We start from the raw sequence: 25,654 nt of genomic DNA on the forward strand, positions 1-25,654 counted from the left end.
TGGAGGGGGGAATGTGTAGTCTGTAGAGTGGGCTGGAGGGGGGAATGTGTAGTCTGTAGAGTGGACTGTAGCGGGGAATGTGTAGTCTGCATGGGGGCTGTAGAGGGGAATGTGTAGTCTGTAGGGGGGCTATAGGGGGAAATGTGTAGTCGGAAGGGGGGATGTAGAGGAGAATGTGTAGTCTGTAGGGGGGCTGTAGGGGGAAATGTGTAGTCTGAAGGGGGGATGTAGAGGAGAATGTGTAGTCTGTAGGGGGGCTGTAGGGGGAAATGTGTAGTCTGAAGGGGGGCTGTAGAGGGGAATGTGTAGTCTGTAGGGGGGCTGTAGGGGGAAATGTGTAGTCTGTAGGGGGGCTATAGGGACGAATGTGTAGTCTGTATGGGGGCTGTAGAGGGGAATGTGTAGTCTGTAGGGGGGCTGTTGGGGAAATGTGTAGTCTGAAGGGGGGCTGTAGAGGGGAATGTGTAGTCTGTAGGGGGGCTGTAGGGGGAAATGTGTAGTCTGTAGGGGGGCTATAGGGGGGAATGTGTAGTCTGTAGGGGGGCTGTAGAGGGGAATGTGTAGTCTGTAGGGGGGCTGTAGGGGGAAATGTGTAGTCTGTAGGGGGGCTATAGGGGGGAATGTGTAGTATGTAGAGTGGGCTGGAGGGGGGAATGTGTAGTCTGTAGAGTGGGCTGGAGGGGGGAATGTGTAGTCTGTAGAGTGGACTGTAGGGGGGAATGTGTAGTCTGCATGGGGGCTGTAGAGGGGAATGTGTAGTCTGTAGGGGGGCTATAGGGGGAAATGTGTAGTCTGACGGGGGGATGTAGAGGAGAATGTGTAGTCTGTAGGGGGGCTGTAGGGGGAAATGTGTAGTCTGAAGGGGGGCTGTAGAGGGGAATGTGTAGTCTGTAGGGGGGCTGTAGGGGGAAATGTGTAGTCTGTAGGGGGGCTATAGGGAGGAATGTGTAGTCTGTATGGGGGCTGTAGAGGGGAATGTGTAGTCTGTAGGGGGGCTGTGGGGGGAAATGTGTAGTCTGAAGGGGGGCTGTAGAGGGGAATGTGTAGTCTGTAGGGGGGCTGTAGGGGGAAATGTGTAGTCTGTAGGGGGGCTATAGGGACGAATGTGTAGTCTGTAGGGGGGCTATAGGGACGAATGTGTAGTCTGTATGGGGGCTGTAGAGGGGAATGTGTAGTCTGTAGGGGGGCTGTGGGGGGAAATGTGTAGTCTGAAGGGGGGCTGTAGAGGGGAATGTGTAGTCTGTAGGGGGGCTGTAGGGGGGAATGTGTAGTCTGCATGGGGGATGTAGAGGAGAATGTGTAGTCTGTCGGGGGGCTGTAGGGGGAAATGTGTAGTCTGACGGGGGGATGTAGAGGAGAATGTGTAGTCTGTAGGGGGGCTGTAGGGGGAAATGTGTAGTCTGAAGGGGGGCTGTAGAGGGGAATGTGTAGTCTGTAGGGGGGCTGTAGGGGGAAATGTGTAGTCTGTAGGGGGGCTATAGGGAGGAATGTGTAGTCTGTATGGGGGCTGTAGAGGGGAATGTGTAGTCTGTAGGGGGGCTGTGGGGGGAAATGTGTAGTCTGAAGGGGGGCTGTAGAGGGGAATGTGTAGTCTGTAGGGGGGCTATAGGGGGGAATGTGTAGTCTGTAGGGGGGCTATAGGGGGGAATGTGTAGTCTGTAGGGGGGCTGTAGGGGGAAATGTGTAGTCTGTAGGGGGGCTATAGCGGGGAATGTGTAGTCTATAGGGGGGCTATAGGGGAAAATGTGTAGTCTGAAGGGGGGCTGTAGAGGGGAATGTGTAGTCTGAAGGGGGGCTGTAGGGGGAAATGTGTAGTCTGTAGGGGGGCTATAGGGGGGAATGTGTAGTCTGTAGAGTGGGCTGGAGGGGGGAATGTGTAGTCTGTAGAGTGGGCTGGAGGGGGGAATGTGTAGTCAGTAGAGTGGACTGTAGCGGGGAATGTGTAGTCTGCATGGGGGCTGTAGAGGGGAATGTGTAATCTGTAGGGGGGCTATAGGGGGAAATGTGTAGTCGGAAGGGGGGATGTAGAGGAGAATGTGTAGTCTGTAGGGGGGCTGTAGGGGGAAATGTGTAGTCTGAAGGGGGGATGTAGAGGAGAATGTGTAGTCTGTAGGGGGGCTGTAGGGGGAAATGTGTAGTCTGAAGGGGGGCTGTAGAGGGGAATGTGTAGTCTGTAGGGGGGCTGTAGGGGGAAATGTGTAGTCTGTAGGGGGGCTATAGGGACGAATGTGTAGTCTGTATGGGGGCTGTAGAGGGGAATGTGTAGTCTGTAGGGGGGCTGTTGGGGGAAATGTGTAGTCTGAAGCGGGGCTGTAGAGGGGAATGTGTAGTCTGTAGGGGGGCTGTAGGGGGAAATGTGTAGTCTGTAGGGGGGCTATAGGGGGGAATGTGTAGTCTGTAGGGGGGCTATAGGGGAAAATGTTTAGTCTGAAGGGGGGCTGTAGAGGGGAATGTGTAGTCTGAAGGGGGGCTGTAGGGGGAAATGTGTAGTCTGTAGGGGGGCTATAGGGGGGAATGTGTAGTCTGTAGAGTGGGCTGGAGGGGGGAATGTGTAGTCTGTAGAGTGGGCTGTAGGGGGGAATGTGTAGTCTGCATGGGGGCGATACGGGAAATGTGTAGTCTGAAGGGGGGCTGTAGAGGGGAATGTGTAGTCTGTAGGGGGGCTATATGGGGAAATGTGTAGTCTGAAGGGGGGATGTAGAGGAATATGTGTAGTCTGTAGGGGGGATGTAGAGGAGAATGTGTAGTCTGTAGGGGGGCTGTTGGGGGAAATGTGTAGTCTGAAGCGGGGCTGTAGAGGGGAATGTGTAGTCTGTAGGGGGGCTGTAGGGGGAAATGTGTAGTCTGAAGGGGGGCTGTAGAGGGGAATGTGTAGTCTGTAGGGGGCTGTAGGGGGAAATGTGTAGTCTGAAGGGGGGCTGTAGAGGGGAATGTGTAGTCTGTAGGGGGGCTATATGGGGAAATGTGTAGTCTGAAGGGGGGATGTAGAGGAGAATGTGTAGTCTGTAGGGGGGGAATGTGTATTCTGTAGGGGGGCTATAGGGGGGAATGTGTAGTCTGTAGGGGGAATGTGTAGTCTGTAGGGGGGCTGTAGGGGGGAATGTGTAGTCTGTAAAGTGGACTGTAGGGGGGAATGTGTAGTCTCTAGGGGGGCTGTAGGGGGGAATGTGTAGTCTGTATGGGGGCTGTAGGGGGAAATGTGTAGTCTGTAGGGGGGCTGTAGAGGGGAATGTGTAGTCTGTAGGGGGGCTGTAGGGGGAAATGTGTAGTCTGTAGGGGGGCTATAGGGGGGAATGTGTAGTCTGTAGGGGGAATGTGTAGTCTGTAGGGGGGCTGTAGGGGGGAATGTGTAGTCTGTAAAGTGGACTGTAGGGGGGAATGTGTAGTCTCTAGGGGGGCTGTAGGGGGGAATGTGTAGTCTGTATGGGGGCTGTAGGGGGAAATGTGTAGTCTGTAGGGGGGCTGTAGAGGGGAATGTGTAGTCTGTAGGGGGGCTGTAGAGGGGAATGTGTAGTCTGTATGGGGGCTGTTGAGGGAAATGTGTAGTCTGTAGGGGGGCTGTAGGGGGAAATGTGTAGTCTGTAGGGGGGCTATAGGGGGGAATGTGTAGTCTGTAGGGGGAATGTGTAGTCTGTATGGGGGCTGTAGGGGGAAATGTATAGTCTGTAGGGGGGCTGTAGAGGGGAATGTGTAGTCTGTAGGGGGGCTGTAGAGGGGAATGTGTAGTCTGTATGGGGGCTGTAGAGGGAAATGTGTAGTCTGTAGGGGGGCTGTAGGGGGAAATGTGTAGTCTGTAGGGGGGCTATAGGGGGGAATGTGTAGTCTGTAGGGGGGCTATAGGGGGAAATGTGTAGTCTGTAGGGGGGCTATAGGGGGGAATGTGTAGTCTGTAGGGGGGCTATAGGGGAAAATGTGTAGTCTGAAGGGGGACTGTAGAGGGGAATGTGTAGTCTGTAGGGGGGCTGTAGGGGGAAATGTGTAGTCTGTAGGGGGGCTATAGGGGGGAATGTGTAGTCTGTAGGGGGGCTATAGGGGGAAATGTGTAGTCTGTAGGGGGGCTATAGGGGGGAATGTGTAGTCTGAAGGGGGCTGTAGAGGGGAATGTGTAGTCTGTAGGGGGGCTGTAGGGGGAAATGTGTAGTCTGTAGGGGGGCTGTAGGGGGAAATATGTAGTCTGAAGGGGGGCTGTAGAGGGGAATGTGTAGTCTGTATGGGGGCTGTAGGGGGAAATGTGTAGTCTGTAGGGGGGCTATAGGGGGGAATGTGTAGTCTGTAGGGGGGCTATAGGGGGAAATGTGTAGTCTGAAGGGGGGCTGTAGAGGGGAATGTGTAGTCTGTAGGGGGGGCTATAGGGGAGAATGTGTAGTCTGTAAAGTGAACTGTAGGGGGGAACGTGTAGTCTGTAGGGGGGCTATGTGGGGGAATGTGTAGTCTGAAGGGGGGCTGTAGAGGGGAATGTGTAGTCTGTAGGGGGCTATAGGGGGGAATGTGTAGTCTGAAGGGGGGCTGTAGTGGGGAATGTGTAGTCTGTAGGGGGGGCTATGGGGGGAATGTGTAGTCTGTAAAGTGGACTATAGGGGGGAATGTGTAGTCTGTAGAGTGGGCTGTAAAGGGGAATGTGTAGTCTGTAAAGTGGACTGTAGGGGGGAATGTGTAGTCTGTAGAGTGGGCTGGAGGGGGGAATGTGTAGTCTGTAGAGTGGGCTGGAGGGGGGAATGTGTAGTCTGTAGAGTGGGCTGGAGGGGGGAATGTGTAGTCTGTAGAGTGGGCTGTAAAGGGGAATGTGTAGTCTGTAAAGTGGACTGTAGGGGGGAATGTGTAGTCTGCATGGGGGTGATAGGGGAAATGTGTAGTCTGAAGGGGGGCTGTAGAGGGGAATGTGTAGTCTGTAGGGGGGCTGTAGGGGGAAATGTGTAGTCTGTAGAGTGGGCTGTAAAGGGGAATGTGTAGTCTGTAAAGTGGACTGTAGGGAGGAATGTGTAGTCTGTAGAGTGGGCTGGAGGGGGGAATGTGTCGTCTGTCGAGTGGGCTGTGGGGGGAATGTATCGTCTGTTGGGGGGGGCTGTGTGAGAGAATTTTGTCTCTAGCTTTTGGTTTAAATCTTCAGAATGTGTTGGGATATCTGTAGTCTTTCTGTCTCTGGAGGCATCAAAAGATGTGAAGATCTATGTCCCTGTGGCTACGATTATCTTTTTGAGCCATTGTTGACTAGGTTAGAAAGACGGCTTTCCCATTTCAATATTTTATGGACCTCATACTAGAGCCCTGCACTCCCGCGGGAGTCCCGCGGGACTCGCGGGACCCGCCGCAAAGCAGTGCGGGGCGGGACAAATTTTGAAAGATCATTGCGGGCGCGGGCGGGACCGGAAGTGCACATATGCAGGCGCGGGCGGGAGCGGTGATAAGCTGCAGTCCCGCTAACTAAAAACGTGTTTTAAACAGGTTACACAGTGACGGTAGGCTTGACTCAATGCTATTCCAGAAATCCTTCCTGTAATATGCAAATTTGGCTGTCCAATCAGAGGCGGCCAAATTTGCATATTACAGGAAGGATTTCTGGGATAGCATTGAGTCAAGCCTACCGTCACTGTGTAACCTGTCTCTCTGATTAGAGTTGTAGACTAACTCAAGCAGTAAATCACTTCATGGTTCTCTTGCTAGCTCTGCTTTGCAATAAAAAAAATAAAATAAAAAAAAAACCCACACATTGGTACAAAGCAAGCCCATTCACTTTTTTATGCTGATCAGAGAATTACAATGGTTTCTCATGTGACAAAAATGTGCGATTTGCGATTAAATATTTTAATCGCTTGACAGCACTAATTATTATTATTAGAGACACTACATGCTGAATTCAGAAACAAGGTAAATAATCACAAACGTGAACGTGAGCTGTAGATATTTATGCTCAAATCCACTCAAAGTAGGGGGCGGGGCACCATCACGCTGTGTCAAGACAAGAACTTTCCTGAGAAATAACGCGAACGTCTGCATCATGCGGGATTTGCGGGCGGGAGCGGGACAAAATATGGCAGGTGCGGGCGGGAGCGGGACTGAAAATCATAATTCTTTGTGGGTGCGGGCGGGAGCGGGACTGAAAAATCATAATTCTTTGCGGGCGCGGGCGGAAGAGGGACTGCACAATGCGGGCGCGGACGGGAGCGGGACTGAAAAATCCGACCCGCGCAGACCTCTACCTCACACCCTGGACACACACACACCTCTACACACACACCCCACCCCCACCACACACACACACACACACACACACACTGTTTTAGCTTGCTACAATTATTTTTTGAGAGCATGGTGAAATTGTTGTATTATTTTGCATGAATTTGTGATTCATAAACTCGGGAGGTATTTTAACATCAAGCTCCTTTCAGCTGAGCCCAAGTACACAGAGTTTAAATGTTTAGAGGACCTCATGTACATGTGATCACCTTGTGTTCTCCACCACTGATTATCACTGTAAAGGCATTTCACGTGACAAACACAGACTCGTCATTAAGTAGCAAATCCCTTAGAAGGCCATATAGTAAATGATAGATAGATAGATAGATAGATAGATAGATAGATAGATAGATAGATAGATAGATAGATAGATAGATAGATAGATTTATTAAACACAAGATCCACTCAGCTGACGTTGGCTTCCACTGGAGATGGGTATAAAGTTATGAGAATAATCTATATCTACATTATTAAATTTGTTAAATATATAACTAATCTAAAGTAAGTAATGTACAATATAGTGAGGCAAACATATAATTATGATTAATAATGAATAAAGTTTGCATCTAAATACCAGAAAAGTGTTTCCAATAGTTAACCCTCTGGGGTCGAGAGATTCTCCGGTGAAGCTCGGCAGGTTTAGAATGAGTAGGTCATGGATTTAGATAAATGTTTTTGCGAGTGTTTATCATACAAGCAAGATAAACATATTGACAGAAACTTTATACTTTACACTTTCCTATGCGCCCACTGACAAATAATATTATACTTTGTAAATGACCTAAATAAGATGAAACATAAAACTTGTCCCCTTCCTCAGTCACACTGGAGTTGGAGCCTGAGAGTCCACTTACACATTCATAAAAGACTGTTCCCATGGTAACGCTATGATAATCACTTTCACTCTTTCGCTTTCGATTGGTTTCTCTTTCGCGGTGGGAACGCCCACCGTAAGCAGGATAAAATCTGTCACACATAGTTCAGGCTCCCTGTTTAGAGGTAAAACTTGTTGTGAGATGGCACACAGATTTTATGCTCAGGAGGCACTTCGGATGATTCAGGACAGCGATTCAATTCATGATTCAGGACAGTGATTCAATTCAATCTTGAGAACTGCGACACTGATGATGACTGGTGTCATTTTAAACTTCGACTCAATCCAGTTGAAGATCAGCTCGACTAAGTGTAAATATGTATTCTATTTCTTATGAGCAGATCGGTTGATATGCGTGCGCTATAGTGCATAATCTTTGCGTGCTTGAGTCATCTAAATGTGCACCGGCGCTTGTTTGCTCTCTTTTCTTCTTTGTCTTTTTCTGGCACTCTAGTGATTTTGGTATGCTCTGATGTTGTTGTCAATTTCAACAAATCTAAGCAGTATGTTCAGAGTCATATGGCTTTTTTGTATTCAGCACAAGTTCAGCTACAATAATATCTCTGTAGTCTGTATGTCATGATTGTACTTAAAAAAAAAATAACAGATCAATGAAGGTGTTGTAAAAAGCAGTTTTAGAACCGTGTTGGAATGTGTGAAAAAACCTGACCTTACCCATTGTGACGAACCGTTTTGATCACTTGACCTGATGGGATTAAGAGTTGGCAGTGGGAGGGGTTTTCACTCTTCTCATTGAATGGAATGGAATTTTTTACACTTCTCATTGAATACCCCTCCTACTGCCAACCCTTTATTCCAAAACAATAGGATATAATTTTTTTGATGGCCTGTTAATTGTCCAAATCAGTGGAGCAGATTTAAGTTTTTGTGTTTGATCCTTTCCTCAGACTGAACAGAATCACCTCAAGTGACCAAAACAGTTCGACACAATGGGTACGGTCAGGTTTCTTCACACATTCCAACACAGTCCTAAAACTAATTTTTACATCTTTATTTATCTGTTATTTTTTCAAGTTCAATCATGACACACAGACTACAGAGATATTATTGTAGCTGAACTTGTGCTGAATACAAAAAAGCCATATGACTTTGAAAATACTGCTTAGATTTGTTGAAATTGACAACAAAATCAGAATATACCAAAATCATTAGAGTGCCAGAAAATACCCTCAGACCCCAGAGGGTTACATAGTCAGGCAGAGAATTATATAACATGGCAGCTGAAAAAGCAAAAGTCCTGTGTTCTGATTTTGAGTTTTTCATGATATGAATATTGTTCTTTACTCGTGTTATAATTATGGACATCAGCGTTTTAAAGAAAAACTCTAGTATGTCTGTTTTCTTTTGAAAAACAGCAGGAAGTGTTTTAGCCAATCAGAAGTCTGTGTTTCAAACAAAGTCCTCTTACAATGATTTTAATAGGAGCCGCCATTTTGATTGGGAGTGGTCCTGGGGTGGTCCTAGGGTGGGTCTCCTAAAAAAGGGACCCTACTTAAAAACTAATGGAAGTAACTCAGAGCTCAGTGTTCTCCCGGGATTCACTCATGCTTGTATTGGGTCTGTACAATGAAAACATTTAAGGCAACTTCTTTTGTGTAAATATATTTTTTTGGCTACTTTTGAGTTACAGACTTCACAACAGCTGTAGAGCGGAATGTGTAGACTGTAGAGTGGGCTGTAGAGTGGGCTGTCGGGGGAAATGTGTAGACTGTTGGGTGGGCTGTTGGATGAGCTGTAGGGTGGGCTGTCATGGGGGCTGTTGGGCACAGTGTTGGGAGGGCCATAGGGGGAATGTGTAAATTGTAAGGTGGGCTGTAGAGTGGGCTGACAGGTGGGATGTTGGGGGGGCTGTAGGGGGGGAATGTGTAGACTGTCGGGCGGGCTGTCGGGCAGAATGTGTAGACTGTCAGGCGGGCTGTCAGGTGGGATGTTGGGAGGGGAATAAGGCCATGTGGGTAATGCTGTAGTTACCTTGCGAGAAAGTGGCACCTCTATTGGCACAGGAATGACCTCTGCAAGCAAACAGCCATAAAATGCCACCCAAAACATCCCAGGGTCACTGTTCGGGTACACGAGTGCCACCTGGGGGTAATAGCAATTCACCAACAGCTCAACATTCACATTTAAACATTTTCAGTGTTTAAAGTAAAAACAACATGAATTTTTATTATACCATATTATATAATATTAATGACAGCTCAATTCTAACTTTTCACCATCCACTCTCGAGAAAAAAATTTATATAAATGTGTTAATCTAAAAAATAACTTTTAAAATCCATCATGATGAAAGAGAACTTTAATCCATCCATTTCTAGTTCCTCAGAAATTTCTAAATTGATTTTCCAATCTGTCTGACAAAAAGATTTTTTTGAAATGATGCTGTGCTTTTGCTCACCCGGTCTCCAGGCTTGAGCACCTGTTCGTTCTTGGTTCCAAGTTTGTTCAGAAGGGTGTAGGCCAGTTTAACACTACGACTCCACAGTTTCCCTGGAAAACACACACCAAATTATCACTTAATGTGTGACCAAGAATCTTGCCATGAGTGGAAAAATCAGTAGCCCAATATGACAAGCAGATGTCATATTCAAACCAATTAAATTGTATTTATATCATACTTTTAACAAACAGACGTGGTCAGGAAGTAGCTTTAAAGAATTATAGACAAAGATTTAAAATCTTAAATTTCTCCTCCAAAAGAAACTTCAACAAACATGGGGGAAAAACACCGACACACTAATTCTAAACAGATAGATAGATAGATAGATAGATAGATAGATAGATAGATAGATAGATAGATAGATAGATAGATAAATAAAAGCTTTAAATATACTATTTGCAGGTTTATATAAAATTTAATTATTTCCTTTTACCATATGTGAGAGTGTAAAGTGGTTTTCCTGTAATGTCCAGGGTTGTGAGGGCGGGGCTTTTGCCCTGAGTGGCACCCCATCGGGCCAGCGCTGCCTGCAGGGCAGGGGGCCAGTTACTGACCACGCCCAGCGGCTCACCCTTCACTGGGATTATCTGACGGCCCTCCGGCCTCGGGGTGTTCGGATCTGGCCGAGGGACTGTAAGAAAAGTATTCAAGCAGATAAACATGTTTGTAAAACATGACACCAGGCATCTGTGTGTTGTATATTTACCTCTGTGTGTGTGTGTGTGTGTGTGTGTGTGTGTGTGTCATGAAGTTCACTGTGTTTCAGAAAGGGAATTAGGAGGCACTCTGGTACAGGAGCGCTGTGTACGTGAAGTCACACACCTTCTACAATCTCTTCTTGGTCGTCCATGAAAAACTCGCTGAGTGGAGGTCGTTTGGGTCGTTTCAGTGTGTTGAGAAGCTGCTGGATCTTAGTGGACACACGAGTGGACACAGGAACACCTAGACCAGGACCAGGCAGGTGAGGGGGTGAGACAGACAAGCACATGTACACAAACACAATCCTGACCCAGCCAAGCAGGGCATGACCATAGCGCGCACACACTCCTCACTGTTGCAGACCTGCTCCAGAGGAGTTCATACCTTCAGAACATCTCCAATCAGGTGGCTAAAGACCAGGGACCTCATTTATTTCATGTATAACACTGAGATTTTACACACTAGTGAGTTACGATCGGTTTAGACATGTTCTTGTCTGGTTTTTATTCTGTAACAAGTTTGTAAGGGTTAACTGAGATTAAAAATTGAATTACGGTGTCCCACTAGGCCCAGTTTTAGATCCGCTATTATTCTCCATTTATATCTTTATAACAACTTTCTGCTAATTATTCATCTAATATCTTTAAAATATTCCATCTTTAACAGAGTGCGAGGACAGCCAACCTGAGCGTGCACAGTGACATCAACAAGCGTGGTTGTTTAAAATTCACTAAAAAGGTATTCACGAGTGTGAGCAGTGACACATTTAGAAGATTATATGTTTAGTTACTAACATGAACAAGTAATGCCACGATTTTTATTGATATGTCTGTATTAGTTGTACACATTCTCTGTGAATCATCGGTTGGTGAATTTCCTGTGTAGAGAACGTCACAGTAGTTGACAGGAGAAAGTCAGTTAGACACAGAGATCCTATTCATTCTTAAAATCAGAGATAAATACAAATATACTTGGAACTCCAGGCAGTGCAGTGGGTTTTTGGACATTTTCCAATATTTACGATATTTTCACATGCTGAGATGTTATTTTTAAGCCATGCACAACCATAAGCACACACACACTCTGATAAATCCCACACTGTTCTTTAAAACACTTGTACAGATCAGAGTGTGTGTATCACTGATAAATGAGGACCCTGGACCCGGACGATAAAGGGAATAAGAGGAGGGAGCGACTCTACAGGAGTGCTTCAACACACACCTTCACATCAGCACACACACACACACACACACACACTGAAAGCAGGCCGAGGGACAAGACCTAACTGCAGGGCGTGGTTACAGCTAAGCATTACCTTTCCCCACTCTTCCCACTAACCAGAGAAAAGCAATGAAAAGCAGCATGACACATGTGGAGAAAGAGTGAAAAGGAAAAAGAAAACAATATATTACTAATTAATAAATATAAATGAAATGTTACCGTGTGTGTTCAATTAACCAACTTACATCACTGTCAGACATAAACAATGTAAATTTATTGTACACATCGTAAGCAAACATAAGCTGTACTTCCAGTTCCTTATGCACCTAACTGAATGGTCACCATGACAACAGTAAAATCAGTTGCATCATCATCCATCATGCTGCCAAAAATTCCATTCCTGTAACTATAACAGCGTTTTTTTTTTTTAAACTGCTTTCCACTGAACCCTGTCGCTCGCCTCAGAATATTACCCAAAATTCTTTCACTATTTCCACTGACATACAAGTTGCGCTGAAGCTGGTGCTGCTTTTCACCCAGGAACTGGGAGAGCAGAGCTGGGATGTGTGGGCGGGGCTAAAAACAGTGCAGGGGTGGGTTTCCTGATAAGGTTAGGGCTAAAGAGCAAGTTGAAAGACTTGAGCAATGAATGTTGTCTCTGTACATGGTTTTCCTGAACTCACTCGTAAGAAGGACTCTTAAGAGCAACACTGCAGCGCGCGTCCTCATTAGAGACATTAGTAGTTGATAAATCCAGTCGATGAGGTCACATGGCGTTCATTTTTAACCAAAAACCAATGGAATATAAAGTGTTAAAATATGTTAATATATTGAATCATCATTAAGCATTACATATATTGTGTGGTAATTAATAATTGAAATGAGTTGACATTTTTGGACAACAACATTTTTTATTCCAAGTGTGTTTTTTAATTAAATGAACAAATGTTCACATGACTTTTAACCGCATCCAACGTGATCGGTGACATGAACAAAATTCTTCCTCCAGTTCTCTCCATCCAACATCGCAGTCAATAACTCATCCCCTCTGAGACCAGTGTCTTTTTCCAAAACATTGATTAGAGTTGTTTTGGATCTCCCAACGTTTCTTTTTGCATCTGGAGTCCATAAAAAAACACGACTGGCAGCTTCTTCATGTCTTGCCACATGACCAGCTAATGTTAGTCTGCGTTGTCGAATGATGGCAGAAAGGCGAGGATAGTTACCATACAGTGGGGCAAAAAAGTATTTAGTCAGTCACCAATTGTGCAAGTTCTCCCACTTAAAAAGATGAGAGAGGCCTGTAATTTTCATCATAGGTACACTTCAACTATGAGAGACAGAATGGGGGGAAAGAATCCAGGAAATCACATTGTAGGATTTTTAATGAATTAATTGGTAAATTCCTCAGTAAAATACAGTGGTGCTTGAAAGTTTGTGAACCCTTTAGAATTTTCTATATTTCTGCATAAATATGACTGAAAACATCATCAGATTTTCACACAAGTCCTAAAAGTAGATAAAGAGAACCCAGTTAAACAAATGAGACAAAAATATTATACTTGGTCATTTATTTATTGAGGAAAATGATCCAATATTACATATATGTGAGGGGCAAAAGTATGTGAACCTTTGCTTTCAGTATCTGGTGTGACCCCCTTGTGCAGCAATAACTGCAACTAAACGTTTGCGGTAACTGTTGATCAGTCCTGCACACCGGCTTGGAGGAATTTTAGCCCGTTCCTCCGTACAGAACAGCTTCAACTCTGGGATGTTGGTGGGTTTCCTCACATGAACTGCTCGCTTCAGGTCCTTCCACAACATTTTGATTGGATTAAGGTCAGGACTTTGACTTGGCCATTCCAAAACATTAACTTTATTCTTCTTTAACCATTCTTTGGTAGAACGACTTGTGTGCTTAGGGTCGTTGTCTTGCTGCATGACCCACCTTCTCTTGAGATTCAGTTCATGGACAGATGTCCTGACATTTTCCTTTAGAATTCGCTGGTATAATTCAGAATTCATTGTTCCATTAATGATGGCAAGCCGTCCTGGCCCAGATGCAGCAAAACAGGCCCAAACCATGATACTACCACCACCATGTTTCACAGATGGGATAAGGTTCTTATGCTGGAATGCAGTGTTTTCCTTTCTCCAAACATAACGCTTCTCATTTAAACCAAAAAGTTCTATTTTGGTCTCATCTGTCCACAAAACATTTTTCCAATAGCCTTCTGGCTTGTCCACGTGATCTTTAGCAAACTGCAGACGAGCAGCAATGTTCTTTTTGGAGAGCGGTGGCTTTCTCCTCGCAACCCTGCCAAGCACACCATTGTTGTTCAGTGTTTTCCTGATGGTGGACTCATGAACATTAACATTAGCCAATGTGAGAGAGGCCTTCAGTTGCTTAGAAGTTACCCTGGGGTCCTTTGTGACCTTGCAGACTATTGCATGCCTTGCTCTTAGAGTGATCTTTGTTGGTCAACCACTCCTGGGGAGGGTAACAACGGTCTTGAATTTCCTCCATTTGTACACAATCTGTCTGACTGTGGATTGGTGGAGTCCAAACTCTTTAGAGATGGTTTTGTAACCTTTTCCAGCCTGATGAGCATCAACAACGCTTTTTCTGAGGTCCTAAGAAATCTCCTTTGTTCGTGCCATGATACACTTCCACAAACATGTGTTGTGAAGATCAGACTTTGATAGATCCCTGTTCTTTAAATAAAACAGGGTGCCCACTCACATCTGATTGTCATCCCACTGATTGAAAACACCTGACTCTAATTTCACCTTCAAATTAACTGCTAATCCTAGAGGTTCACATACTTTTGCCACTCACAGATATGTAATATTGGATCATTTTCCTCAATAAATAAATGACCAAGTATAATATTTTTTGTCTCATTTGCTTAACTGGGTTCTCTTTATCTACTTTTAGGACTTGTGTGAAAATCTGATGATGTTTTCGGTCATATTTATGCAGAAATATAGAAAATTCTAAAGGGTTCACAAACTTTCAAGCACCACTGTAAGTATTTGGTCACCTACAAACAAGCAAGTTTTCTGGCTCTCACAGACCTGTAACTTCTTCTTTAAGAGGCTCCTCTGTCCTCCACTCATTACCTGTATTAATGGCACCTGTTTGAACTCGTTAGCAGTATAAAAGACACCTGTCCACAACCTCAAACAGTCACACTCCAAACTCTACTATGGCCAAGAACAAAGAGCTGTCAAAGGACACCAGAAACAAAATTGTAGACCTGCTCCAGGCTGGGAAGACTGAATCTGCAATAGGTAAGCAGCTTGGCTTGAAGAAATCAACTGTGGGAGCAATTATTAGAAAATGGAAGACATACAAGACCACTGATAATCTCCCTCGATCTGGGGCTCCACGCAAGATCTCACCCCGTGGGGTCAAAATGATCACAAGAACGGTGAGCAAAAATCCCAGAACCACACAGGGGGACCTAGTGAATGACCTGCAGAGAGCTGGGACCAAAGTAACAAAGGCTACCATCAGTAACACACTACGCTGCCAGGGACTCAAATCCTGCAGTGCCAGACGTGTCCCCCTGCTTAAGCCAGTACATGTCCAGGCCCGTCTGAAGTTTGCTAGAGAGCATTTGGATGATCCAGAAGAGGACTGGGAGAATGTCATATGGTCAGATGAAACCAAAATAGAACTTTTTGGTAAAAACTCAACTTGTCGTGTTTGGAGGAGAAAGAATGCTGAGTTGCATCCAAAGAACACCATACCTACTGTGAAGCATGGGGGTGGAAACATCATGCTTTGGGGTTGTTTTTCTGCAAAGGGACCAGGACGACTGATCCGTGTAAAGGAAAGAATGAATGGGGCCATGTATCGTGAGAGTTTGAGTGAAAACCTCCTTCCATCAGCAAGGGCATTGAAGATGAAACGTGGCTGGGTCTTTCAGCATGACAATGATCCCAAACACACCGCCCGGGCAATGAAGGAGTGGCTTCGTAAGAAGCATTTCGAGGTCCTGGAGTGGCCTAGCCAGTCTCCAGATCTCAACCCCATAGAAAATCTTTGGAAGGACTTGAAAGTCCGTGTTGCCCAGCAACAGCCCCAAAACATCACTGCTCTAGAGGAGATCTGCATGGAGGAATGGGCCAAAATACCAGCAACAGTGTGTGAAAACCTTGTGAAGACTTACAGAAAACGTTTGACCTCTGTCATTGCCAACAAAGGGTATATCATAAAGTATTGAGCTGAACTTTTGTTATTGACCAAATACTTATTTTCCACCATAATTTGCAAATAAATTCTTTAAAAATCAGACTGTGATTTTTCTGGATTTTTTTTCTCATTTTGTCTCTCATAGTTGAAGTGTACCTATGATGAAAATTACAGGCCTCTCTCATCTTTTTAAGTTGGTGAACTTGCACAATTGGTGACTGACTAAATACTTTTTTGCCCCACTGTATAGTGAGTTGTTGGTGGTATGCGATTGCCAAGAGACATTTTGGACCTTTCTCAACATGCGAGTGTATGTTCCATCAAGCTTTCTCCTTAGAGACTTGGTTAATGTCCAGGATTCTGCACCATAAAGAAGAATTGACTCTACGGTTGCATTGAAAGGTGTCATTTTGGTTGATTTTCTAATTGGTGAGAGCCAGACTTTTGACAATGAGTGCAGCGCACCCCATGCTTTGCTGATCTTAGTGTCAATGTCATGGGCTGTATTGATGTGGCCCCCAAGATATAGGAAATCATCTACCTTCTTGATTTCCTGCCCATCTAGTGAATTAATTGACTCCTGCAATGACGGATTTAGGTGAATGGATTTCGTCTTTTTGGCATTTAGGTAGAGACCAATGTTTTGGGATTGTTCCTCTACATGGTGAAGCAATTCTTCTGCTTTCTTGATTGTGTCTTCAAGAAGAGCAATGTCATCAGCATAAGCGAGTTCCGGAAGGACCTCTGCCGGATATCTTCTGCTTAGTCGCTGTTTTAGTGTTAGACCATCAGAGGAAGTGCAAGCTTTCCTCAGTGCATAGTCTAGACAGATGATAAATAAGAATGGGGCTAGCAGATCTCCTTGCAGGACTCCAGTATCAATGTTAAAGGGATCCGTATTGCCTTCTGGTGTTATAACTAAAGCAGATGTGTTGATATACATAGTTTTTATCACTTCAACGATTACAAGAGGGATGCCATAAGCCAGAAGGATTCACAGCATTTTCTTCTGTCTATTGAGTCAAAGGCTTTCTTAAAGTCGATGAAAATCAAAACTGCCTCTTTCTTGTGATTGAAGAGTTCCTCTACAATTCTTCTTAGAGCCATAATGTGAGATGTTGTAGATCAGGATTTTCTGAAAACATTCTGACCAGGACAGAGAAGTTCATATGCAACCAGTCTAATTCTGTTCAGGATCATCCGGTTGTATATTTTGGCTGCAACAGCAGTTAAGCTGATACCTCGGTAGTTGTCACATATAGTGAGGTCACCTTTCTTTGATACTGGAACTATTCCCGAAATTCCCCACTCATCTGGTCTATGGCCTTCAAAGGTCTCATTACAGAAAAATCTAAGCACTTTCTGAACTTTTGGGAGTTTCCAAAGGTCCACGGTGAGACCATCTAGTCCGGAAGCCTTTCCTGGTTTCATGGAATTTAGGGCTTCATCTACTTCAACTTGAGAGAGAAGATCAGTCTTGATGTCAGGGTGAATGCCAAATACTGGGTTGATGACGCCGTCACTGTTGCTAGGATTGTCTGCGTTTAGAAGCTTTTGGAAGTGATTCTTCCAAATCATTAGCCTATCATCACCTTGGATAAAGACAATGTTCTACTTTTTGCCGGAGAGTTCTTTGACGATTTTCCAGGCAGTCTTGGAACTACTTCCATTTGGGTTGTCAAATTTAGAGAGAGTGGTATTTATCCGGTCATCTTCTAGTTTGTCAAAAATAGCGTGTAGTCTATTTTGGTAATTCTGGACAGTTTCAGTGGTGGCCCCAAGTGTTTTTCCCCTCTCTGTCCTCATGGGAGAACTGTTAATCGTAGCAATAGCGGGTGGAGAACTTTTTGGAAGCTGTTCTTCTCCTACCATAATGCAGGTTGAAACAAATGAGGTGTAATTTCTAGTTGAGGCAGGTAAAGAATTGAACTTCTCAACAATACTTTTATCTACTATATCCACTAGTGCTTTATTCTCTATCAATGCATGCCAATTAAGACGTTTGTTTTTCATTTTCCTTTGTGTGCGGACACGGATTTGTATCATGGCAGTTACTATCCTATGATCACTGCCAATCGAGTTGGAGGAAGAGTGAGCTTGACAATTATGTATACTATTCCTCCATCTTTTCCAGTATAAGATGTAGTCGATTTGGGATAGGTGACTAGTTGGGTGTCTCCATGTCCAAAGTTTATGTGCAGGTTTTTGAAATGCGACGTTTCCTTCTATTAGACTGTGTTGTAATGGGAAATCTTTGAGAAAAGAGACATTTCTGTCTGTTGATTGGTGGTACGAAAATTTTCCAACTAAATGTGCGTTAAAGTGCATATTCTGGACCAATTTCATTTTTTTTTTATATGAAAGTTTGTCCCTTTACACACTCATCCAGAAGGGTAATTTTGCACAAGGCCATCTGTCTACAGCAGAAAAAAATAAAATAAAACGTGTCTGGAAAAATCCCAAGGGAGTCTGGAGCCAGATTGGTGACGTCACCTGCGGAAGCGCCAGCAGGCTGCGCGAGCTTTGCACGGTTTCAGTGCACAGCCTGTGTAGACCAAGCGCTCCCATTTCTCTCTCATTGTCCGGTCTTTTGGGAAACGACGAGTACTAATCCCATCATGATTGGTGTTGCTACACCCTCCTACGACACATCTGTTAACCATTTTAATAATTACGTGATAACATTGAAGAAATTTGCAGAAAACCACCAGGTCGTTTTCTCATAAACAAACCAGCGCTGACGTAGGATTCAGAGGGAGGAGTCCCGCACGCGACGTCATGAAAATCAATGTTTGCCGGGAAATCCAAACGCCAGTTTTTTCAGAGGCGGACCAATTCGCCTCAAACGGCTTGATTTCAACTGAATTTTCCTGGTATTGCGCAAGGTAAAAAAATTGCACAAAAATGCAAATTGTGACAGATATTTGACCAAAGTTTAATATAAAACAGGAGAATTACATTGATCTTGCTCCTGAATTTACCCGTGATATGCACTTTAAAGTCACCACTAATGATAAGCATAGCATGAGGTGGAATCAAAGCTACTGCTTCACTCAACTGGTGATAGAATTCCTCTACTTCCTCTTCTGAGAGGTGATTATGTGGACTATAGCATGATATGATGACAGTTTTCGGATTTCCTTTGAATACGGCAGTAATAAATCGGTTACTGATTTTAGTAACTTTTGTCAGCAGGTGGAGATGATGTGTTTGTACTACAATCCCTACGCCACCAATATCAGCACCGATGTCATTTTTCTAGTCAGATGCAGTGAAAAGAGTGTTTGTACCAAGATTGTGGGCAATAATATCAGGATCGTTTTCTTGGTGTACTTGTCGATGTTCTTGAATGCACACTGATGATAAATTAAAGGTGTTAATATGTTTGTTCAGCTCCTCTCTAGAGAAATGTGATGTAAGAGAGAGGCAATTTATTGTACCAATGAGGTACGGTTTCTTAGGTCGAGAGAGTCCTTTTTTTTTTTGGTCCCCAAAAAAGGGACTCTTCACATGAAAGAATGAGCAAATAATAAGCTAAATAATAAACTAAATGTGTTCCCCGTGCCGCTCATTTCACTGTGACCCAATCAGACAGTTATGATTATTTCAACTGTTATCCACAATGCCAGGTTGGCAATGTTCTCCCTTATATATATATATATATATATATATATATATATATATATATATATATAAATAAACACACACACACACACACACACACACAGAGTTACGAGCAAACTAAAGGACTACTTTGGCTATAGTGTTGTTCAGAAAAACCGCGTTAGCTGAACAATGGCTCTTAAGAGGCAGTTAAAGATGCTCTTAGCTTTAAGAGGCTTTCGGGAAACCCAGCCCTGACCATCGATTGGTCCAAAAGTCATACTGAATTGTCCTGATTATAATCTCTGATTGGAGTCAGAATGTTAAACTGTAAATTAAAGTTTCTGATTTATTTTCATTTTTAGGCCCACAGGAATGTTTTCTTGTCGTTATTTAACTTTCTTCCCTGTGATCCAGGTAAAATCCAGTTAGGCCAAATATCAAATGACTTCCTACTCACTTCATTTTGTCCCCTATATAGAGTATAACATAAGTGCCCTGTGTCCTCAAACTGTTCTTTTCTTTCCATGAAACATTAAAGTATTGGCACCCTTATATTTGGGCCAAAAGGCAGATACTATTCAGAATTTTTTTTTTTTTTTTTTTTTGGGGGGGGGGCACTGTTCAGTGGAGAAGAGCTATAAGTGGCACAGAAACCCAGACACACACCCAGACTGAGACTCGGACACACACACAGTCTCAGTACCGTCTGCCGTCTCCATCATGCTGGATCTGCTCTGTCCACGACTCATTCCTCTCACGATGGCATTAGATGGCAGATCCACACGTGAGCCTCGATTTCGTGTCTGAATTTGAGAATCACCATCAGCACCCAAACCACTGAGTCCTGCTGGATCTGTCTCATACACACACACACACACACACACACACACACACACACACACACACACACACACCATGTTAACTTCATCTACATCTATTACAACCCCAATTCTAAAAAAGATGTCTTTTTCAGGGAAGGCCTTGTTTATTTTAGAATAAGACAACACCAAACTGCTTTCTGCACATATTAAAACTGCATGGCTCTGTAGTAAAAGAGTCCAGGTGCTAAACTGGCCTGCTGCAGTCCAGCCCTGTCTCCCATTGAAAACATTCGGTGCATTATGAAACACAAAATATGACAAAGGAGACCCCGAACTACTGAGAAACTGAAATTGTATATCAGGCAAGAATGGGACAACATTTCTCTTTCAAAACTACAGCAGTTGGTCTCCTCAGTTCCCAAATGTTTACAGAGTGTTATTAAAAGTAGAGGTGATGCAACAAAGTGATAAACACGCCCCATCCCAACTTTTTTGAAAGGTGTTGTTGACATCAAATTCGAAATGAGCATCTATTTTTCACAAAGAGCTTTATGACACAGAAACACTGGTGAGACAGGAGTCACCGATGCAGGCGTGGGCAAAGGCCTCGGCGAGGGCAGATGGTTGCGAGTGTGAGTGTGGCGGCTGTGTGTGTGTTTGATGACTTTGCGGCTGAGGGGCCTGAGGAGGACGAGAATCTCCATGAGACATTGTGGAGGACGCCGAGGAGGACGAGGTGGAGGAACTTGGGATGGAGCTGTTCATCCATGAGTCTGGAGATGGCTGCTGACCTCCACTGAATCCCGGACCACTTTCATCATCCGAGGACGAGGACGAGTCTGACAGGAAGGAACAAAGGGACAGTGAGGAGAACCACCAAGTTAATATATCATAAACTGTGTGTGTGTGTGTGTGTGTGTGTGTGTGTGTGTGTGTGTGTACCTGGTGGACTGTGGTTGTCGATGGGTGACTGCATGTACGCTGAGCGGCGTTTGGTCGGCATCGGCAACGCCATTTTCTCCTCTTTATGTTTGGCCAAAGCAGCCTGAACAGCTTCAGTGTGTATATCTGTCTCACACACACGCACACACACAGGGAGAGAGACAGACAGAGGCAGACAGTGAGAGAGAGAGAGAGAGAGAGAGAGAGAGAGAGAGACAGACAGACAGACAGACAGTTAGAGAGACAGACAGACAGGGACAGAGACAGACAGACAGTGAGAGAGAGAGAGAGAGAGAGAGAGAGAGAGAGACAGATGGACAGACAAAAACAGAGAGAGAGGCAGACAGAAGGGAGACAGACAGATAGAAACAGAGAGAGGATGAGACAGAAAGACAGACAGATAGTGAGAGAATTGATCAATAAAATTTGACTTGTGTTCAAGCTTAAAACTGCAGATAAATGATACACGCCCCCTTTCCTTCTAAACTCCACCCCCTGAATGCACCTGTAGTTCAGTTTTGATTATTCGTACTTCATCTCGCTCTCAGTCTGAATAATCTGAATAATTTATTTCCAGATCACGCACAGGAGATTTCTCTATAAACAGAGGAACAAAAGAACAGCAGTGTGGAAATTTCTGTTTGCTCTGAAAAGCTCCATGTGTGTGACTCGTGTCACTTTTATTTCTTTATATCACGTTTTATTTCCAGATATTTTATATTGTACTGTTCTCAGGGTCAAACAGAAATGTACCAGATTTCTATGAAGCTGATTCTTGTTACTGAATATAAACTCTGCATAAACACTCATAAGGATCTGATCATAACTGCTGTGTGTTCTTACCGGATCTGTAACGCTCATCCCGAGTGCCTCCGCCCCTGTGAGATCTGCGTGCACGACGATGCCGAGAGGAGGAGGAGCTTGACGAGGTATTGCTAGGCACAGTAGCAGAGCTTGGACCAGGTTCCTGGTCATCATACTGTGGGGGCGGAGTCAAATCTGTAAAATTAAAAAAACATTAAAAAGACAAACTGTTTAAAGGTTTCATTCTGTAGATGTGTCTCAACTTTTTTTTAAACTAAATTGTACTTAAATCAGTGATTTTCTCAGTACTTGTGTAAATCTTATTCAAGGGCGGAGCTATGTATGAGCTCAGTTTGTGATGCCACTAAATTACAAGCTTCAGACCAATCACAACTCATATGCAAATTATTACATCATAACACAGTACATGGAAACCTTTATCTACAGAACCTGTAGCTTAGCTACATAGCTAGCTGTTTTAGAGATGAAAACAGGGTGGCTGTCATGGTAACAGTGAAACAATAAACTGTGACAGGTTTGAGCTCAAAACTCAAAATAACACTCGTTCATATTGACTCGGTGATGAATATGACCAAGTGTAGTAGCAGTTAGATAAATAACTGGCTCTGTTAGTGATATTAGTGATGTTTCCAAATTTGCATACGCATCTTCATTTTGAAATCCTGCACTTCGTCACACCAGTAAAGTCTATCGTAACTATCGAGTTTGAGTGTAAATGTTCACTGCAATCATGTTTATAGACATAATAAAAATAGTACAGTGAGATTAATTACTAAATTTACTGCGTGAGGAAACTAATGAGCGAGTACTGGCACAAAAGAAATACAAATATAAACGTGATCAACTGAGTCACAAATTTCATGTAAAACACAATCCTTATTTTGTATTACCTTTTATCTCTCATCTGTCATTAAAATATATATCTAAACTACAGGAAATATATTACACTGAAAAACGACAGCCATAAAATGATTAATGATTATTAAATAATAATTGTTTAAACCCTGCCTGAAGAAATCCTGTTTGGAAAACTGTGCCACATCCTGGAGCGCTTGTCTGTGTTTACATGGGTCTCCTGTCCGTGATTTTATAGACACTCCCTAACTCCACCCGTATCTCAGTGTATTTAGTGAGAACAACATGGCTGAATTCAGAAAGCACTCAGCACAGCCAGATAATTCTCCACCAATTTTTTGAAAAAGGAGCATCAACACTCAGTGCTTTTCCCTGATGGAGTAATTTATTACTGGTGAAAGGGATCGAGCTGGACACACAATTAGTGACATTGTACTTGGAAAGGTCTGGAAATGCAATCTGCATAACGCTTTTACATATTTTAATCAAACAGATATTTTTTTCATAACATCACAGGCCCCTTCACACCTGGTATTAACATGTGTCCTGGGTGAAGTGGACAGGTCCAAGCACAGGTGTGAAGGGGCTCAAATGTGTCCCGAATGTACATTGGAACCTGCTCCTTTAAATGATAATGGGCCCCTGATTACCCCACCCCCTCTTCCTCCAGTCAATCAGGTAGCACTTTCATCATGAATATTCATTCACAAAGGCAGTTCTCAAGCCGTGATTGGAGATACACTGATGAGGGGCAGTATAATTCTAATGATTTCCCTTTGTGACATAGAAAGTGGAGCCGAAGCTGAGCGGTTTGTTGAAGCTCGTGTTTTCCGAAATAGGCAGAACAAAAGAAACAGACTATGTGTCGTTTTTCAGTGTGTGGATTAGTCGGCTCCAGATACCCAAATGTATGTGCACCAGCACTGAAAAAGTGAGATTTTCATAAAACACTGCAACCCCACTATAACAAACTCCTTGGGGACGTCCAAATAGTTTGTTATATTGAATGTTTGTAAAACTGAAATGGAGCCACTGGTCACACCAAACATTCACTCTTACATAAAACAAGACCAACTATGTTTAATTTATATTTACACTTAATTCACTTACATGCTTATGAAGTAAAGGAAATAAATCACACTCGCCATCGTTTGCTTGCTGCATCTTCTTTCTTTTCAGCCCGTCATGTTGATTGCAACTATGGGTGAAGTGTCGGAACTCTTTTACTTTTAAAGTTGAAATTGAATTTTTTGGAATACCATATTCTGTCGACAAATTCGTTGCTGTCTCATCGTGCTTTAGACACTCCAGGATATGAAGCTTGTCTTCGACGGAAAGGATCTTAATTTCACGAGTGTCATGTAATGGAGCTGGATAATGGATGTAATTGCAGGAAGTCTGTTTATTTACAAACAGGCAGGCAAACAGTTCAAAAACCTAAGACAAAGGCAGGGTCATGGAACGGGCAATGGACACATGAGGTACAAACAGAATATCAGAGATAATCACAAAGGCAAAGTCCAAAATACAAAAGTGAGTCAAAACCAGTGAAGCAATAAATGGCACTAAGGCTTGGTAACGTGAGACACTCGGTAGTATGAGTATACTTCACAAGTCTCTGTATTCAGAGAGTCGTGATAAATGCATGCTGTGACTGTGCTCTAATCTGGAACAGGTGCATGGTAATTAGTCCTAATGGTGCTGCACACTTAGACCTTGTTTACACGTAGCCGGGTATCTATAAAAACAGATATTTATTTATGCGGTTGCACCCATCATTTACACGTAAACAGAGGTTTCAGTCACTGAAAACGGCTGCTTTTGAAAACTCCGGGCAAAGTAGAGATTTGTGAAAACTCCGTTTTCATGCCTGCGTGTAAATAGTGGAAAACGGAGTTTTCTCTGTGTTATGGGGAAAAAACGGAGTTCTAGCATTGTGATCTGACGGTCCCTCCTCCTTGGCTTTCAGATCTCTGGTTGTCTTTCAATTTGTTTGACATGTTTTTGACAGCCTTCCCTGGCTGTTTTTGAGCATTGTGTAAACGGAATTATTTTCTCGTACGGGGAGGAGAAGATACCCGTTTTCATAAATACCCGGCTACGTGTAAAAGAAGTATTAGAGTGCCAGCACACATGAACATGACAATAACTAGCCATGACAACAGTGCTTACAGAGTAAGGACTCGAGTAAAACTGCTTTTAGCTCATAAAATAAAGTCCTTTTAAGGGATTTTTTTTAAGTCAGTGATCACCGTTCTTGATAACTGTTAGTGATTGACACCTAAGCGAGGCTCATTAAGCCTTTTTTTGTGGTGTGAACACGTATTGTTAACCTGACTGCGGACTCGATTACATATTGTTTGTCTCTGGAGGAAGAGGAATGCATGGCTCAGTGATTTTTTTTTTGGAAGACTCCAACTCATTGTTATTAAAAGCAGGGACACGAACCGAGTTCGTTATATGCAAAAGTTTGTAGTAAGAGAGTTTGTCATAACGCAGTTGCAGTGTATGTCCCTTTTAATACCAGGTGTGAAAGAGGCTGTACAGTTAGTGTGTAAATGCTGTGTTTGGGGCCAAGTTGTAACCTGTAATTCTCCACCTACAACCGGAAAACCCACAGAAAACGTGAACAGTGCAAAGTCCCACGTCTCAACATTTACATTCATTTAGAGCAGTACTGGGTTTAGACCTGTTAATGTACAGACACAGAACTCGGTTAAATCTGTAACACTGACTAAACTAATCACTCTTTTGAGAAGGTAATCATCGACATTAGCGTTATCACTAACGTTAGCCAGCTAGCTTGCTGCTCAGCTCCTCGCTCTTGTCCGCTGTTGCTGTGCTGCAGTTTCAGTTCAGAATGTTGCATGAATGTGTGAAGTTCACGACAATAGAACAGAACCAATAACCACTCAG

At 43.7% G+C, this 25,654-nt stretch overlaps 1 protein-coding gene across 5 annotated transcripts in view; it reads right to left on the bottom strand.

Moving 5' to 3' along the window:
* The window catches only part of dip2bb (disco-interacting protein 2 homolog Bb), a 187,916-nt gene that overhangs the window by 110,737 nt on the left and 51,525 nt on the right, over positions 1-25,654 (bottom strand). For 3 of the 5 annotated variants that reach the window (XM_060920264.1, XM_060920261.1, XM_060920259.1), the window contains exons 3-11: positions 21,902-22,057; positions 21,059-21,184; positions 20,701-20,955; positions 19,999-20,148; positions 11,583-11,600; positions 10,391-10,510; positions 10,002-10,199; positions 9,527-9,618; positions 9,101-9,211 (exon numbers count right to left, since the gene is read on the bottom strand). In XM_060920264.1, the coding sequence (XP_060776247.1) occupies positions 9,101-9,211; positions 9,527-9,618; positions 10,002-10,199; positions 10,391-10,510; positions 11,583-11,600; positions 19,999-20,148; positions 20,701-20,955; positions 21,059-21,184; positions 21,902-22,057 (1,226 nt within the window). The remainder of the gene's footprint in view (positions 1-9,100; positions 9,212-9,526; positions 9,619-10,001; positions 10,200-10,390; positions 10,511-11,582; positions 11,601-19,998; positions 20,149-20,700; positions 20,956-21,058; positions 21,185-21,901; positions 22,058-25,654) is intronic. The other 2 variants (XM_060920263.1, XM_060920260.1) reach the window with 1 other exon arrangement.

The sequence above is a fragment of the Neoarius graeffei genome, chromosome 4, assembly GCF_027579695.1.
Source record: "Neoarius graeffei isolate fNeoGra1 chromosome 4, fNeoGra1.pri, whole genome shotgun sequence".
In the NCBI taxonomy this organism is placed as follows: Eukaryota; Metazoa; Chordata; class Actinopteri; order Siluriformes; family Ariidae; genus Neoarius; species Neoarius graeffei.